At 40.2% G+C, this 19,238-nt stretch overlaps 1 protein-coding gene across 6 annotated transcripts in view; it reads right to left on the bottom strand.

Annotated features, from left to right (window-relative positions):
* Nucleotides 1-3,929: 3,929 nt before the first annotated feature.
* LOC121732033 (ecdysone receptor) overlaps nt 3,930-19,238 on the bottom strand; it is a 254,008-nt gene continuing 238,699 nt past the window's right edge. For 3 of the 6 annotated variants that reach the window (XM_042121785.1, XM_042121784.1, XM_042121780.1), the window contains 6 exons: nt 14,193-14,363; nt 12,418-12,710; nt 11,502-11,681; nt 9,998-10,156; nt 7,675-7,897; nt 3,930-6,746 (listed from right to left, as the gene is read on the bottom strand). In XM_042121785.1, the coding sequence (XP_041977719.1) occupies nt 6,460-6,746; nt 7,675-7,897; nt 9,998-10,156; nt 11,502-11,681; nt 12,418-12,710; nt 14,193-14,363 (1,313 nt within the window). In that variant the 3' untranslated portion in view covers nt 3,930-6,459. The remainder of the gene's footprint in view (nt 6,747-7,674; nt 7,898-9,997; nt 10,157-11,501; nt 11,682-12,417; nt 12,711-14,192; nt 14,364-19,238) is intronic. The other 3 variants (XM_042121781.1, XM_042121782.1, XM_042121783.1) reach the window with 3 other exon arrangements.

Here is a 19,238-nt window from a genome sequence, read left to right as displayed (position 1 = left end):
TTTTGAATTTTGAAAGAGAATTTATTACTGGTACTTCATAATCTAAAATAAATGGGTTACCACCTACGAATAATAAATAGTTTTTATTATTCGTAGGTTACCACTATTAATTTGTTGATTCACAAGAATTGAAACAAAATATTGTTGCTTTTATAGTTAAATAGACATTAACATTTAGGTTGTAGGAAATAAAAGACAACGTAATTTTATATTGAGGTGTAAGTTTATTCGCATAACAATGTTTCATACAAATATCCTCGTTTGTACACACCTTTCACGGTTTTTGTTTTGTAATCATTTATAAAAGTTGACTCTCTAAAATTTTAACATATCATGTCTGCTTCCTATATCTAATTCTCTCCACCACTGTTAAATCATACAATAAAGGGTACTAAGGCAAAGTATAGGAGGAAATCGGGTCGTAGAAAATGTTTCCGAACGGAGGTCTTATCTTAGTCAGCCTTCCTGAATCAATCGACGTGGCACTCGGCTTCTAGAGCGACGGCGCCGGCCAGGGGAGGATTCGGGGGTCGCGGGGCTTCAGGCCCTGCCCCGGATCCGCCGCTGCGGAGCCTCCGAGCCGTCCCGCGGCGCTAACGTCCCCAATATTACACGCTCGAGCAATCGACATGACCTGCAGTATATTGCTCGACAGTATAGTACATAACGCCATCGTGCCACAAGTATCGTGACAGTTCGGGACGCAGCTCGCGCGGACGGCCGGACGCTCGGACGCACACACAAACGGTCATTGCACAAAACACTGGTATATAGACTGGCCACGGGGCTGCCAGTTACACTAACAAAATTCGTCACTAAATAACAACTAAAATCACTTTAAAAATTATCTTTCGAAATGTACAATATTCGTTCAAATTAAACAAATCTAAAAATCTGCTAGAAAAAATTAGCAAATCGAAAATACAAAGATTCACCTAGTGGGTATGTACTATGTAAACGAAATCTTAAGTATAATTAACACGAATGGCAGCTGGCCTCTGTGATTCGATATTATGCATCAACGCGACAGGAGCGAAGTATTGCGTACACGATTAAAACTAAAAATTCACTGTACAATTTATATTTTATATGTAAATATTTGTACATATTGCACTCTGAAGTAACAAAATAATAATCTGTAAAAGAATACGCGCAGAGTAAACCGGTAAAATATAAGACGATCGGTCTGAATCACGACGTTCGTAGCTACGACTACGTCTAGGCTTACGGAGCATACGATAAATACAGAGGTTCATTTACAAAAAATATACTTCTACCCAAATTATATAAAAATAACAACAGCCGTATGTACTTTCTTAGACGAATAAAATTAAACATATGTCAAACATATGACGGTATACCTAAAGGTACTTATGTACAGCGGCTCGTATCGACGGGCCGGGGCCGCGTCGAAATGCGTAGCCGGCGCCAAAGAACTAATTCTGAAATGCTATTCACCGGCAACTCGCTACGGATTTCGACGATCGACCGCGGCTCGTCGAAGACGTAAAGCCTCCGAGCCGTCAGCTAGGAGGCATCGCCGACCACGATACCGAAGTAAGTAATCGTTATCGAGCCTCGTCGTCGTGATCGGCGATATCAGCTCGGCCGAAGGCTCCGGTTCGACGCGGGTTTTCCGGACTGAGGCCAAGTGTGCCACGTCACCGCGTTTCGCTCCACGAGTCCTAAACTAAATAGAGGCAATGAAGATTGTAACAGTCGAACTATCACACGCGCGTGGGTTACAGAGTCATCAGACGCAGACTTGCCAATTCAGGGCCCGTACCACGAAACCGTTTTGAGACTCAAACAATCGGACGAGAATGCCGCGTCCTACTTTAACGAACGAGAAATGACGTTGTTAGAGCAGGACGCGGCATTCTCGTTTGAGCCTCAAAACGGTTTCGTAGTAGGCCACCTGACACTTCATCTCGAGAAATATGGTTTTAGTCACAAAACTTAATAGGCATATAAACACATTTAAGTGTCCCGTTCCTACCGAGAGTATATTCTCGAGAGTTATAACTCAGTCTGGCGCGATGTTTCTCGTCTGTCACTCTGTCGTCCAACGCGTCTCTCGTATCGTCTTTCGTCTCAGCCGGGCTCCATCAGTAAGCGATATAAACTTATCATTTACCTATTTCCATTATCAGCTAGACACAAATTATATTATGGTATTACATTAGCTCTCCTGTGAGATTATTACTTAGTTCTATTACAATTTCGAAATTTAATAATATGTATCAAACACGATCAGCTCGACACGCACGGAGTCCGTTACTATGAAGCTAATGGATCTACGGTGACGTACAACAATTTACTTAACGAATGGCAGTTATATTTGTCACAAACGAGATGCAAAGATTTCGCCGGCGGGATCACGTACGATGAGCGCTGAATGGAGTTCGGGGGAAAGAAGAGTGAACAATGAACATGAGTTCCGATATAATAATTACTTGTAACGTTATCGAGATGTATGAAACTTTAGACAGCTCCTACACATTTCGGTATTACGCGATAACATAGCTGTCTACAGGAACTCAAGTACATTTACCGACCGTTTGTCGCATGTGAAACGTTGCTCTCAAAATGTTTCATTCTAATCACTTTCGACAATGTTACGATTATGTGGCTATCGAATATTCCTGCCAACTGATCCCTTCTATTTTCCCCCAGAAGAGCTCCTAGCCAAGATACCATCGTTAATTATTAAGACGAATTTAGAATATGACAATTGACGTACCACTGAAGGTTTTTTTTAACTTCGTGAATGCAATGGCAACCAGGCTAAGGGCCCGATAACGCTCTTCATACGTAATCGCCTCCGACTTCGAGCGCTTACCGTCGCATCTCAAATAAGGCATAGCGTGCTCTTGGCTCATAACCACAGTACACTTATAACACGACAGTCAACTCGGTACTAATGCACCCAGCTGCGATACTGTAGGCCGACTTGCACCTTGATTCAACATCATTAGCACTAATTTTAGATGTTCCAATCGGTAGATAGAAGTCGATAGAGACATAATTAGAGCTAAACACATGTAGCAAACGCGCAAGTGACCTATGGCCAGTTTAAGAAAAGCTTGTCAATAAACAACTATTTAATGATGAGAAGACCAGTAGGCCTACCACGAAACGGTTTTGAGACTCAAACAATCGGACGAGAATGCCGCGTCCTGCTCTAACAACGTCATTTCACGTTTGTAAGAGTAGAACGCGGCATTCTCGTACGATTGTTTGAGTCTCAAAACGGTTTCGTGGTACGGGCCCAGAATCCAACAGCCATCCTTATCGATATTAACGATGGCTTTTTACGATTACATAATTTATTATGTAGTTCAACTGACATCTTCGCTAATTATTATGTTATCGAATTTCGTGATATTAATTCTAACGATGACGAAGTCACAAAACACGTAGAACTGACAATAGCTTTTCGAATTTGTCATCGTAATTAGCGATGTAATCTTAGGCTCTGGTTAATTGCTCATTCACAAGCTTCTCAAAAACCAGCTTGTCTAAACTCTAGTTTCGTAAATACAAAATTCGCTATGACCAAGCATACCAGGTCGCATCAATATTCAATAATGGCAGTGTATGTTGTCATTGCGCGTTGGGACGCGTAAGACACTCAGTGACGTTTGTGCATCGTTAACTATTACCGATCGAGGCCCGTCGGCTTTTAAACGGTGGCCAAACGAAAATTCCGCAGAGAGATTTTGAAGAAGTTCTGCTTTCAATCTGTGACAATGCTGTCGCGTGTGAAATAACCCTGCAGAATCCAGGGGCCGTACCACGAAACCGTTTTGAGACTCAAACAATCGTACGAGAATGCCGCGTCCTGCTCTAACAAACGTGAAATTACGTTGCTAGAGCAGGACGCGGCATTCCAAGCCGATCGATTGAGTCTCAAAACGGTTTCGTAGTAGGCCTACAGGTTTGCCAGCTGTTCGAGAATGCCGAGGGACCCCGACCTCAGAATCGCCTACAGCTACAATAAAATTATATAAAGTCGAGTCGATGCGAAGCGGACTAGCACTCGATCCGCGGTGCGAGCTTCATCGTTCCACTGAATCATACAAGAAATGCAATTCCAAAAAACCACAAACGCACTTATTATTATGTTACAACACTTAGTGGTATGTAAAGAAGACACAACACGCACCATACTCATTTACCGCTTCAATGATTGTGATAACGAATGATCTAGAACTAACCATTATGAGTAGCTGCGTAGCGATGCGGTTTGACGGTTACTGCTAGACAGAGCTCGGGTTATACGACTAAATATGGCGGAAGTGGGGTTTTTAAATAACGGAAAAGGTCGGTAATCGCCGAGGTCGGTCAACCCGCAAGACTACACGTGATTAGTACAATGAGCGCGATAGTTACAACGATACAAATCCACACAGGGCTACGGAATACGTCGGAACTCGGAAATCAATACAAAATGCCCAGCAAACAACAGGAACGCTTAATATGTAACAACTCTAATCGGTATTTGAGATCGTTAATATAGTGCTCCATATACTAAAGATTCCTCAACAATGAAGGTACACAGTACAGGTAACGCGAGTAAGGCAATTCGTATGATACATATTGCATATGGGCAGTTCGACTCGGGGCTCTCGCACTCGACTCAGCGGTTGGCGCCGCAAAATTGCACGCAAGCACGCAAATGCGTACGCAGTGCGGGCGCGTTTGCGTGCGTTTAATTTCGCGACGTTTTTTTTCGGATATATTTTAATTGGAGCTATTTATTGAAGTGTTTGAATTTTATTGAAGTTCATAAATTGTTATTTAAAAAGTTATAGTAGATTTCATGACAATTTGACCGATGAATCGAGTGGCATTTCGAGCCTATGTATACGTGTCAGATGATTCTTACATTACACAGGAGACAGATTTAGTCGTTACATTCACAAGGCGGCGCGTGAGCCTCCGTCTTAACCGATTCAGCTGCCTTCGGGTCAAACTTATAACTAACTATAATTTCTCCATATAAAAATATACTTACATCTAACATAAGATCTTCAATTCAATTTTAATCGCTGTCTTTAGCTGTGCTATTCGATTAAATAAACGTCCTGGTTTTTCTTTAATTTTGGTCCCACAGCTGAACAGAAACCTCTCGCAGTCAAGCTAAACGAACTGAGGGTTATATATATATCAATATTTGTACAGCTCCTAAACAGTTTAAAGCATTTTTAGTTCTATGCATCTGTGAACATCCCTATAGATTTTGAGATCACTTAGTGATCGAAAAATATTTAAGTTTATTGCGCTATGTTATTATTGCATCCGAATTGTTGTAAATTATAATGTTATACACGAGTGATGTCATTTATAATAATAAATAATATGTCCCTAATTCCGTATGTACATACAGCTGCCTGGAGCACACGCCACGTTGTGATACTTTTAAAACATTTGAAGCTCAATTTCTTTTCCATGGCAGTTTTAAGATTATAACTTATCTGAACATAGTTAATAGTCATTACTCACTAAAACATCAAATGCGAACTAAATCTGTCCCCACTATTTGAAAGTAGCTCGAGTGATACCATGTCTATAATCGTAACTATTTATCGTCTAAAACTACAGTAAATTGCAAGAATTGTACATCGACCTGTCGTTCGAGGCCGTCACCTGGTGTCGGTCGGTGCGGGGCGATCTCGGAAACACAACACGGACAGACGGACAGCGGAGCTCCTGCGGTACCCGGCCCCGCCTCGTATAATATAATCACAGCAATAAATTATTAGTCGCGTAGTGGCCTGCGGGACGCGGGACATTCCGACGGACGACGTCACGTAAACTATATATAACAAACCGCCGCGGGCGACTACAATATACATATATCGAAAAAGGTCAATTAACCGTTAATTTTGGTAAATAAACATAACTATCAACTCTTCACCCAATAGAAACATCTCTCATATATTACTTTTTAAACTCTCGTAACGTATGCGGCGCACTCGGCGCGTCTCGCCCGAGCGGCCGAACGCGCGAGCCGCTCGACTCGCCTCTCGCTTCCGAGATACTGTGCATCAGTTTTGTCGCTTCCCACCGCGAAGGCGTAAACTTTAATCTGTATGGGATCGTAGCAGCGCCTGGGCGAACAGTATTAACTAATACGCCGTACTCGATATCGCGGTGACTAGCGACAACAAACTCACACAGCCACGTTCTCGGCGAACAAACGAGATGGGAATCGCGAGCCGCTCGGAGATATCGCCTCCAGTCCAGTCGAAACAAAATAGGGCGGACCCGCGCCGGGCGGCGCCCCCCGCGGGCCCGCTAACACATATATACTCCGAACGTTCAACAGCACATATATTCACTAATCTCGCACCTCCGGTCCTTATAAATACTCCGTCCACGTCACTAAAACTAGCCAGTCTATGCGTTCTCTCCTCGGGGGCGGGGCTAGGCGGGGCGACGCGTCCGCGCGCGCTAAAGGTCGGCGGGCACCTCGACGACCGGCTGCGACACGTCCGCGACGTCCCAGATCTCCTCGAGGAAGGGCGGGAGCTTTCTGTTCTTGAGTTTGAGCGAGATGCACATGTTGGAGTTCTGCATGCCGAGCGTGCGCAACTCGGAGAGGATGGAGAGGATCTTGCCGAAGACCACGGAGCAGCGGGTGGTGGCGCTGAACTGGTTGAGGATGTACACCCGCAGCGTGTTGAGGTAATACCGCTGGATCTCCTCGACCAGTTGCGGCTGCTCGAGTCCCGGCCGATCTGAAACACCAGGTGACGTGTTAGATGAAATAATATGATTGTGTTTCGTTTACTAAGGGCCTGTTTCACCACTTCCTTGATAAGTGCCGAATAGGCTATCCACCATTTAACTCGATAGTTAAAGTATGGAGAAGTCTCTCAAAAAAGTTGTGAATAGCCTATTTGGCACTTTATCAGGAAGTAGTGAAATGTTCGCAATCGGTTGATAAGAAACACATAAGTACGATATGATTTTTAAGATTAATTACAACATCCCAATTATGATATTGAATATAATGTTAATGGTAGCAATTTATTAAGGCTGTGTTTCCTTTGAAGTTGTGCTGCCAGGAATGTGTTATTGAGAACTAATAGAAACGCTTCATTTGTCTAATTTTGCTCAGCGCAGTGGACTATAAGAGCAATAAAACACATGCTCAACGTAGCCTAGATGAAAACGCACCCTAACTGCCACACTCAGAGACGAACATTAATTACTTAAATGCAATTAAAAGAATATTTTTGACATAAGCCCTATACATTGTATATCAAACTCTAATTGAAGTTTAATCATCATTAAATATCTCTTAGTGCAGCGGTAAGGCCGTGCACCCATTGCGACTTTTTGTAGCGATGCAGTCGCGATGCAGTCGCTAGCTGTGTGCTTCGTATGGAGTTGCAAATGACACTAACGCGCGTTAGGGTTAATTCAGACCGCAACGCGACGCGTAGATGCATTTCTAAATTAGTATGGATTTGATAGATTCGCAAGACGTCTGACGTAATAAAAATCTGTCAAATCCATACAAATTTAGAAATGCATCTACGCGTCGCGTTGCGGTCTGAATCAACCCTTAGTAGTGATGCAGTCGTGCGCTTCATAGTCGCTCGACTGCCATCGCTACTAAAAGTCGCAGTGGGCGAAGGCCCTAAGAGTCTAACGTCATACCTGAGAATATAACGATGGCGGTGAGCAGCGCGTAATGGACATTATCCATCGACATGGCATGCATGCAGCGGCAGAAGTGCAGCAGGTCGTCTATGACGTCCGACATGCCGGCCTTGCGGTAGTTGTCGCGCGTGTACGCCTGGTTGGTAGCGAACAGCACGCTGTCCGTTTGCGCGTCGTAACGCCGGGATACGCGCAGCATCATCACCTCGCTCGAGCACGCCTGCAATGTACAACGTTGCGATTAGACAAGTCGAAGTCAAAATTCATGTCAGATAAGAACAGTTTGTATGGGAAAATAAATTGTCGATTTACGCATCTTACTTCGCAATTTTTAATTTTTTCTCATCTTACAAATAATTGGACTTCTACGAATAATTTAAAACTAAAATTAGCCCAATCGATTTAGCCGTTCTCGAGTTATAACAGGAGTAACAAAATTAAAATTCCATTTTTATTTAATAACTAGCTGTCCCGGTGAACTTCGTGTCACTTTAAAACCTTCCCTGGACTTCTACGAATATTTTAAGACTAAAATCGGCCCAATCCGTTCGGCCGTTTTCGAGTTTTAGCGCGACTAACGCATTAGAAAATCCATTTTTATATATAAGATTACATAATACATACTTATTATGTTATTGGTATCTTTTTGAATGTACATTGTACAACCAATCCAACCAATCATTACAAGTAAGGGAGTAGGTATAAGTGAGATGAATACAAAATTATATTATGTTTTCTTTCCTATCTGGAAGGAAACTAAACGAGAGAATAATAAGGAAAATAATTTTCTTTATTGTAGACATAATACGCATTTCTAACATAAACTTAAACTTTTCTTTTAAAAGATATAGCCTTTGGGCGCAAGCTTTGTATAATAATTATTGCGCTGTTTAAACTAAAGAAATTATTTTGTTAAAAGAAACATTTAATTATTATACCTAACAGGTATAAAATCGACTTTTCGGGTTTGTAACCCCGCGTCCGGTACCTAAGTCATTTATATAATGCTAATTTATTTTAATATAACTGATTGGCTACTTGATTGACCAAAACAGCAACATGTTTTCATATTATATTGATTGGATTTAGTGCCAGTAGCTACAAGATATTTCATGGCCAAACGCGCGTAATTTTGTGACTCGTGAGTCGCAGAATTTTGGTCGCGTAAATTATTTTTCATACTATCATGACCCACAAAATTACGCTCGTTTGGCTTCACCCTTAAACATCCATATTTTCACTTGTTGTGACAAGTTGTTACTACACCTGGGGCCTTACTCCCGAAACTGATATCGATTTCGATTTTATATTTCAACGGTTTTTGACACTTTAGACATCTAAAATAGCGCTGTTTTAGATGTCTAAAGCACAATAGACATAACTACCAGTAGTTCGACTGCAAAGAAACGGACAGGTTTCAATATCTGTCAAATTCGTCGAGTTTCAATAGGATTATGAACGGATTGTGCCTCACGCTGGCAGATATAATTTATTTTTAAATATTTAAAATAAAGATTTCAAAATTGGATTCTGACAATTTTAATCACATGTGCCAAAACACAAACAACAATACGACCAAAGAGGAACACGTCCATCGAATATGTCATATTTTTAAATTCGTAGGTAACAAGTTAACAACCCTAGCGACGATTTTCGTCATAATACGTCAAATTTAAAAATTTCAACATCAGTTCTAAGTCGGCATACTCTATCATTCTGTCTACTCTGTCTAAAGAATGTCTAAAGTGTCAAAAACCGTTGAAATCGAAAATCGAAATCGATATCAGTTTCGGGAGTAAGGCACCTGGCTTGTACCCATTTCTTGTAAAGTGGTCGAAATTAGGGTGTTTAACATTCCATTTGCCACCAGGTGCTGCTATGTTAGCCTTAGGGTCTATCGTGTCAAACTGCTGTCTTATGTCACAATATAGCTGTCATATGTCACGATACATCTGTCATAATGTCTTTTTGACACTATAGACCAGGGGTCACCAATTAGTTTCACTCGGGGTCCGTTTATAAAATTACCTTCGCGGTCCACACATAAAAAAAAAATTAAACAAATGTATTTTATTATTTAATATTATTACAAAGGTATTTATTTTTGCTGCGACACGTTCATCAGTATGTCGAGACCGTAATAAATTTTAACGAAGTTCATCTTCAACATGACATGGTGCGCACACAATGGGTCGGCGGTCCGGATGCGGACCGCGGTTCGATATTTGGTGACCCCTGCGATAGGCCCTAAGGCTACATAGCGGCACCTGGTGGCAAATGGAATATTAAACACCCTCATTGATTAAGATTATATTTTCACCTTCAGTAACGTGATCTGATCGGGCTGCGAGATCTTGGCGAAGCCCGGGAGCCCCTTAGCGAACTCCACAATCAGCTGCACCGTCAGTATCGTCATCTCGGTGATCTGGCGGAACGGGAGGTCAGTCTTGTCCTCATCCTCATCCGCTGTCTGCCAAGTCTGGAACAAGTTTAAAAATCAGTTCAAAATTAGACCATTGGCTCGGATGATCTAGCCTGTTGATGAGTTGAAATGAGCCTGTGTATGATGGTTATAATGGTCAGCGAAAACGTTTTTTAGAAAGAAAAATAAACTCAAATGTGTATGACAGGGATGGCGAACCGATGACACGCGTGCCACAAAAATATTGAATGACATGTTTGACTTAACTGATAGAAAAATGGCACATTAATACGAAAAGCTTCGCCATCCCCTATGTATGATATACCTATCATATGCTAAGTACTCACATACGGTTTTGCTTGATAGTTTTACTCCAAATCGAGCAATAACCACCGTGTGGACCGCAAAACTGACAGCTCGAAGGCTCGCTTCGAGCCGGCTCGATGGAATTAAATATGTCATTTCCTTCGATTCGGAGTAAAACCAAACTATCAAGCAAAACCGTATGTGAGTGCTTAGCAATACAATGAGATATGTAGAGGTTTTACCAAGAAGACAGATGGCGCTGACGAGAAAACCGCTTAGAATTAAGGAACTTAAGCGTATTCGGTTCCGTGTATCATATTATTGCCTTATCATTTATGTATCTTATTATATCAGGGGCAGGGCCCTGATTCACAATGCGTAATTCGAGTCGGATTCGGAAACTTCAACACGCGACATCCAATAAACTCGCCACTCTAGGCATTGACCAATGACCGCACGGTAAAGTTTCCGAATCCGTGTCGAACGGGAATCATGAATCACCCTGCAGATCCGCGTGTATATAGGTATTATAACGACAGCAATGCAACAAGCCAAAATGTTATAAATATCTGCTGTCTATCATAATTCTCTAATATTGCATTGCGATTTGCGGTAGCAAGATACAAAATCTCCCGGTTTCCATCCGGGAATAAAGTCCAAAAGTGACATTCAACCGGTCATTAAACATTTTGAACCTGTGTCATAGAATCCGTGGAACAGTGGTTTAGAGCTGACTCGGAGATCGTGGATTCCATTCCCGCGTTGGAAACATGTTACATATTTCCAAGTTTGGTTAGGACAAGGCTGCAGGTGCAGGCTGATCACCGAATTATTTTGTCTGACAAGTAAGATAATCCATGCGTCGGATGGGCAATGGGCATGTGAAAAGTCGGTCCTGCGCCTGATCTCTCGCCAGTCGTGTCGATCGTCCAGGTTATGAGAGTAATTAGTAAAGGAACAGAGTGCTCTTGTGTACTACGCGCACACCTGCGCACTATAAAATTACTCCAGCATACCTGGTCTGGTTTCAAAGAAACCAGCCACCGTCTCCGAAACCGGTGTGGGAGTTATTATAGAATTCAAATACGTTACGCACCTGCGTGACCCTCTTCAGATCCTCCTCCGAAGGCTGCTCGTACCCATCCTGGTACCACACCAGCCTCGCGATGAGGAACTGCTGGTTGGCCGTCAGCGGCGGTATATTCTTCAGTCGGTTCTGTTCTAGTAGTTTCTCCGAGAGGAACCGCGGCACGACTTCGTGCTGCAAACATTCCAGCTTCAAGGAAACAACACTGGTTAATGTTGTGTAGATACGTGCTAAGCCGAAATGGACCAAATATTCTTCAAATACATAATGGTTGGTGATTCTTAATATGAGGAAATTGCAGTTGCACTGCTTTGGTTTTATTAATACCAGATTTTTGACGTTTTATGAGAGAAGTTTATTTGTTAACTACTGCTTCCGATTGGCTAATGTCAAAGTAACCAACCAAAAACGCTGTTGAATACAATAAACTCCTGGCAAAATCCTTAGTAACCGGGCAATAAGATGTTACAAGTATCAATTACATCATTTACAAAATTAGTTTTTGTAAAATTTGTAAAGAATATTTAGTCCATTTTCAGCATGTTTTGATTTATTGAATCAATTTCAAACCAATACGGCACGTTATTTAAAATGACTTTAAACGAATTAAATCTTAAAACATTAACTTTAAACTTAATTAATAACTTTCTTAAAATCTTACTGATTTTGGTACGACTTATTACTATTTATTAATTAAGTATATTTCTTGATTCAATTACCAATTTAAAAATACGAAAACTTAGGAGTTTGAGCTCTTTTACACAAGGGCGCGGATGCACCGCCGCGCGCCGCGCCGCCAAGTCTCTAAACCGATTTTGATGATTATTTTTTGTAGGAAAGAGGACATTCCAGAGGTGGTCCTATGATAAGAAACCAACTTCTAGCGAAAAGTCGTTTTTCCATTTGTTAAAATTATAGAACTTACAATTCTCGCGGCCTCCGGTGGTGGGGGATCGCACTGCATGATGGGCGGCATGTGATCGTCCACCGTGGTCGTGCTCACGGGCAGTTTGTCCTTCTCCCTCTGTGCCTTCTTCTCTTTCCTCTTTATCGCACACTGGTTCTCCGGCACCACGCACTCCGGTCTCATGCCGACCGCTAGACACTTTTTCAACCTACACTCCTGACACTTTCTTCGCATATACATGTCCATTTCACAAGCATGCCCGAATTTGCATATGTACACGGCATTCTTTGTGACGCTCCGCCTGAAGAAACCTGGAATTTCACAAAAAATTGATTAGGAATTTGTTTTCTTACCATGCTCTTGGCCGCCATAAAAAGGGTAGAGTAGGCACTAGGCAAAGTTACAGATTAAGAGGAGTCCACACCGCCCTTTTTTCCATACAAACGTTGTCCCCTGGATAATACTAGGTAGAGTTATAATTTTTTTCCCGAATATCTACGGCCACTAATACAATGTCCCTATGTTTTCTTTTTTTTCATAATTTAATTATTAAATAAGATATGAACGTTCAAAAACCCGAAAAAATGGCCAGATTTTCCGCTGTGTTCAAACATCCAGAAAACAGATTTGGCTAGATTATACAAAAAAAACTAAAATATAGGAACACAGCTCAGGCCTTTCTTTAATCTTTAATGAAAAAAGTACTTAAATCGGTCAAGTTTTGGAGAAGGAATCAGATTTTCTGCAATTGTCTCTATCGCGTTTTGCGGTATAAGCTTGAGGTAAGGGAGACAGCTATATACATTACACGTACTTTTTTGTCATTTCTCAAGCCCCTGGTGTATCCTCTTAAGAAACGAAATCAGTTAGTGTCTATTGTTTCCCATGCTAAGTTTAACTTGCTATAATTAAAAACATGGACATACTAAATAAAAAATATAGCATGAAGCATATTGTTTATTGGATTAAGTAATTCTGCCTACACTAATGAACTAACTGGAATTCCTCACAAAATTCTTCGTAAACATCAATGAGATTCGTAACAAAATAAATGTGGAGCTAAATACCGAAATGATTTTAATAAAGCGCACCTAAAAATAGTCCATGTAGATTGTAGACGGTGAGCAGACGGTATTGTGACGTGTTATATAGGCTAACAGCCTTGATAAGCGACAATGAGCCAATTGCTGTGGGCGTAAGGGCTGACTAATATCAAACATGTGTCCAGCTCATTTTAAAAGCCCCTAATGGGTAAGCAAGTTGTGTGTACATTAACATACATGGCGTTAAACTAATGTGCTATTTTTCGACCCCCACGGAAAAGAGAGGGGGTGTTATAAAGAATCATCGTAACTTCGAATCTGATTATTATGTTTTTTACAATAAGACCTCATTCTCTCAATGTAGGGTTATTGAGCACTCTCAATAACTCTACATTGTCTCTATTAACTGCCTTACAAAGTCAGAAAGGTTACCTAACTGCGCCACAAGTTTCTTTATTGGCACGTCTCTAGCCCGCACAGCTGATAAATAGTTTATATGGGGACACCTCCATAACCAGACTTTTTCTCAATATGTTGAGAAACTTATTCTAGTTAGCCGAGCTTTGTGAGGGCTCGCGTCGTCACATCTTGACTGACTAATGATAAGTGATAACACATCTACATATAAATAAAAATTACCATGTTAAAGCACAAATCAATAGGCGTGATAGTTTTTCCGTAAAGTGTCCCAAAAGAGGCTCAGGTTGTGGGATATACTAGGGTTCGCTTCGCGTTGATTTTTTAACTGACCTTTGCATCCTTCACAAGTGAGGGCATTGTAGTGGTATCCCGAGGCTCTGTCCCCGCAGACCAGGCACAGCTCCTCCTGCTGCCGTGGCGCCGGGCCCTTCTTCTGTCGCCTGGCCTCGCTCTCCGCGCCGCAGCCATTGATGCTGGACGCCGGAGATAGCTCCTCACGACCTGTAAGAAGATGGAAGTGGATTAGTGACGTCATTGCAAGAGTCATATGAAAACTGCTAGTGCAGATACCTTCGGCATATAGATTTTAGGGCATTTAAGTAGATGGGAATATGTCTGGCCTTTTTGGACATTTATGGGCACTTTGCTTATCCCTTCTTGGGCATATATATATGCTCAATGTACAGGCCATTCTAAAAATCGATAACTTAAACGTCCTGTACAATCACGGAATAAATTAATCAATATTACAGTTCAGTTATAGATTTCCTTAATACATAATATATCAAGTGTATATTTCCTATAATAAATACCAGGTTTTCGGTGTAGTGGCAAGGTACTTCCTGTTCAAACAAAAGTCACATACCTCGAATACTAATGAGTGTATAATTAGAATTCAACTGGCGTATTATGCACATACAATTGGCAATTGTCGATCAAGACGTTGGAAAAATGGTGATTTTGGTACTTGTCGTGATCTTTATAAAGTGCGATTACGTGTTCAGAATGATCAAATATTATATAACCACTAACTATAATTGGTATTTAAACATTGATTTAGCAATGGTTTAAACAAGGATCTAGGAGCAAATTCACCTTTGAGATAATATATAGTCAATTTATCAGATTATTCCTACAATAATATGACGAAAAATTAAGAAAATCACGTCCTGTAGGCTTGCATAGTGACCACTTTAGTAGTAAGTAGTAACTAGTGCTTAAAGTATTTGCTGGTAGAGTTGCAGTAGAGTCTACCGTACCCGCAACTCTGCCTTAAGCGATGAGTGGAGCACCATGAGGTTTTAGTGGGGTCGACTACAGGAGTCCTACATACCCCGGCCGATATCCCCCATTTGCCGGGGATGCGTAAAGCATTTCCCCATGTTAAAAAAAGGCTCGAAGTATTTAGTTATTAACACTATCAGTAACTATTATACTTATAAATTATAATATTACACTAATCAAAAGCGTTGGCTGCAATACACGCTATTTTGTCGTTTACGGTTTATTTTAACTGAGAATGCGATCATTAAAGTCTTAATAATCTTAATTGAAAATAATAATGAAGTGTATTAAGTTCACTATCATTAAAGTTTTACTATCGTCGATTGCTGATGGTATTTATATTTTATAGTGACTGACAGCAATTATACAGAGTGTCATAAAAATTCTCTTAATTGAAAACTCGGCACCAGTAACAGTCACAACTCAAAACTCACACCAACTAATATTTAATATTTATGCTGTACACTAATAAAACACACTTTTCTTGCACTTTTTCCACTATATTAATATATTATTATAACTTTTAACAAATAACACGACCGGTTTCTTATTTAGTTTTATTAGTGTACAACATGAATTTCCACCAAGAACCGACAGTACAATCAATTACATACGAGTATGTAATATTTATGCCTATTTCCTTTGTATTATTAATGCACGAAAGAGTGGCCAAAGAAATTACAGGATCGCGAACTGTGGAAGGAAGGAGTGGAGGCCTTTGCCCAGTAATGGGATACTATAGGCTGAAAATAATAATATGCCCAAAAATTAAACAAGAGGAACTTGGCCAGACCGCAACGAGGGTGCCACCTAATATGCATTACATCATTTACCTCTGTATTTTGTTTCTAGTTGAAGCTACAAGATGGTCGCGTCGTTATGGTGTGTAATTTATTTTATTTACATTCGAAATGGTCGTGGGTTCGACGGCCGCGCGTTGCGCAACCAACCGAAATAGATGCCAAAAAACTAGTCCACGTGGGCCCAAATTGTCATCACGGATATAATAATGATGAATGACTTGCTATTAGATGAGTCGTTACTCATTTGAAGTGTTTAAGCTCGTTCGTTTAGGTCTAAACTTCTAAAGCTTTTGATCTATTTACTGGTAGTTTTCTAGTTCATAAAGCATTTACGTTTTAGAAAGAAACTAAACACAAAACGTTTGTTCTCTACATGTTTGATGTTGTTTTGCCTGTTTTCACCGATCGGCCCTCAATAAGATAATTTTTGGACTTCATCGTACATATTTTTGGTTCATGGTAATTGAACTGGTCATTAGTGTCTTCTTAAGTGCTAATATGGTGCTGCATTCTGAGAACTCGATGAAGCAAATGCCAACTCGTAAAGTGTCATCATACTGATGTAATGATTCATTGAAAGCGGTGAAAGTATGAGTCGGTCACAACTCACAAGTAGTCCACAACTCAAAGTCTAGACACACGGAAACACCGACCTTCAATCAAATTATTTTTTTTCTTTTAGAAAAACTTATTTAATGCATGTTTTGGTATTAAAGCGCGGAAATTATTATCAAATATGCTATCGACGTTATCCAATCGGGAACAATACCGAAAATGTCATTAGGGCAACCTGTTCTTGAAAAAGAAAGCCAATCAAAAGTTGAATGCACGGATGACCGAGTCAGTGTGTTATGTTGTTAACTCTCAGCTGTTTGCGCGCCTGCGCGGGCGCATAGAAGGTCTAGTTCGTGCGCGGTCGGGCGTCCTCGGGCGGCGTCGGGCGGGCGAGGGAGAGAGAGAGACAGCGACAAGTGGGACGCGAGCGACGACCGGGGGCAGCGTGCGGCCTTGACTCTTGCCGCCGCCCCGCCCCCCGCGCCCCGAACCGCACCGCTTATTTATGATAGCATCGGAGCTCCGAGCAAGCTCGCGATTCTCTACAACTAATAATAACTCGTTTTTCCTCTCACGCGATTGTGACTGTATCACTGTACCTTAGATCTTATATTTAGATGTGGCACGGATTTAAAAAATATCTAACACCTTTGATCATTATAGAACGAAATCAAGTTTTAGAGCAATACATCTGCCTGGACGTTTAACATTTAAAGGTGAAGTGTATAAAATGGCAGTTATAAAAGCTGTGTTAAAAGATAAGCCTACAACGATGTAAGTAAATGGATCTAGTGGACAAGTAAGAAAGTGTTTATGTGGTAAAAAATATTCAAAAATTAAAAGAAGAACACCAAAAGAAAACAATAAATGAACCATGAAAATAGGCAACAAAAATATAGGAAACTAGCTGTTGCCCGCGACTTCGTCCGCGTGGACTTCAGTTTATAGCGCGCGATGTCAACAAAATTGGTGTCAAAAGCTTTTATAAAAAACCCTGGTACCCCTTAAATCAAAACAGCTATGCAGTGTGCACATAATATTTCATTATTTTATGGTGGGATAGGTTTAAGGTTACGTCACTTCATAGATAAAGTACTGAGTTATTTAATGATTTAATAACGTAAATAAGAGAAATAACAATCGAAAAAATCGAAAATCGAATATAAGATGATATCACCTCTTATAGAAAGACGTCTGAGCAATTAGTGTCAGCGCCATGTAGGAGACGCACGGCGCCATCTATAATGAATTTTGGAACTAACTTAATTTTAACAAATTTACGCATTTTCACCCCCTTACAACCCTTTTTTCCAGTAAAAAAGTAGCCTATGTCCTTTCTCAGGCTTTAGACTATCTGTATATAAATTTCATTACAATCGGTTCGGTAGTTTTGGCGTGAAAGCGAGACAGACAGACAGAGATACTTTCGCATTTATAATATAAGTATAGATTAGAACGTACTTAAGTACTACTTACTTATCTGTCTTGAATAATGATATTGAAATTGATGAATGTCTGAATGATGATTAATAAATAATAATTTAATACGTAATTTTACTCACATTGAAAAAATTACACGAGTGTTACACAATGTGTACATATTAAAATATAACTTAATATCATAATAAAATTAACTGTTAACGTAAAAATTAAGATGAGTTAACTGAAAGCAAAAAATTTGGTATATTTTTATTTGTAATTCTGGTCTCGAAATAGACGAGATTCCAGATGAAAAACAAAATAAATTAGAATAATATTACACAATAAATAATAAATGTACAGTTATCATTTACATTTACACGTAAAACGATATTATGCTAAGTACTCACATACGGTTTTGCTCGATAGTTTTACTCGAAATCGAGCAAAAACCACCATGTGGACCGCAAATCTTTCTACTCTGGCAAAACTCACAGCTCGAAGGCTCGAATCGAGCCGGCTTGACAATTTTTTGACACAGTTTTTATTATTCGTAGCTAAATTCCTTCGAACCTGGAGTAAAACTATCGAGCAATGCTGAATGTGTGGACGAAAAATGGTTTTTACTCTACGTGATTGCTCGATCGAGTAAATCCGTATGTGAGTACTTACACTTACAGCTACTGTATCATTTTACGGAATCAAACTTTTGATACATTTGTTTCCAAATGTCAATAATTCAATATAAAACAAATACGTCATCAAAAAAATACTGATTGCATACTTTGCGCTCCCTTTTACCATTTACCAAAAATGTAATCCAATTTTAACAAATGACTAATGAGGTGTCAATAACACAATAGCCAATAGGTAAGTAATGATGCCGCTTTTGTAGGGGTTATAATTTTTAAACTTATTTTTTTTTGGTATTGTGTTGCGAACATTAAAATAATTTTCCACAAACGTGACCAAATAAAGACTCTAGAAGTATCGGGGTAAAACCGGTTATGAACGATGTGGGTTTTAAAATGAACATTAAAAAAACACTTACGATATAATGGATCGGGTCCCAGCTCTCAAACCTTTCTGATATCCTAATATTGAGTTGGTATTGAATTTCTAATGTTTTGAATGCAAATAAGAGTATGTACACTATACAATTATAACATTTATTTGGGATTTTATTTGAGTGGATTGGGGTCTTCAAACTTTAGTTTACTCCCTAAGTCCCTACACCTATTTTCCTACAGGCTACATTTTAACCAACTCTCAAAAAACTGTTTAACTAGTATTAATAACGCGGAGAGGAGGCACC

The sequence above is a fragment of the Aricia agestis genome, chromosome 11 (genome assembly GCF_905147365.1).
Source record: "Aricia agestis chromosome 11, ilAriAges1.1, whole genome shotgun sequence".
NCBI lineage: Eukaryota > Metazoa > Arthropoda > Insecta > Lepidoptera > Lycaenidae > Aricia > Aricia agestis.
The sequence above is the reverse complement of the archived record's forward strand: the minus strand, read 5'-3'. Positions and strand labels throughout refer to the sequence as shown.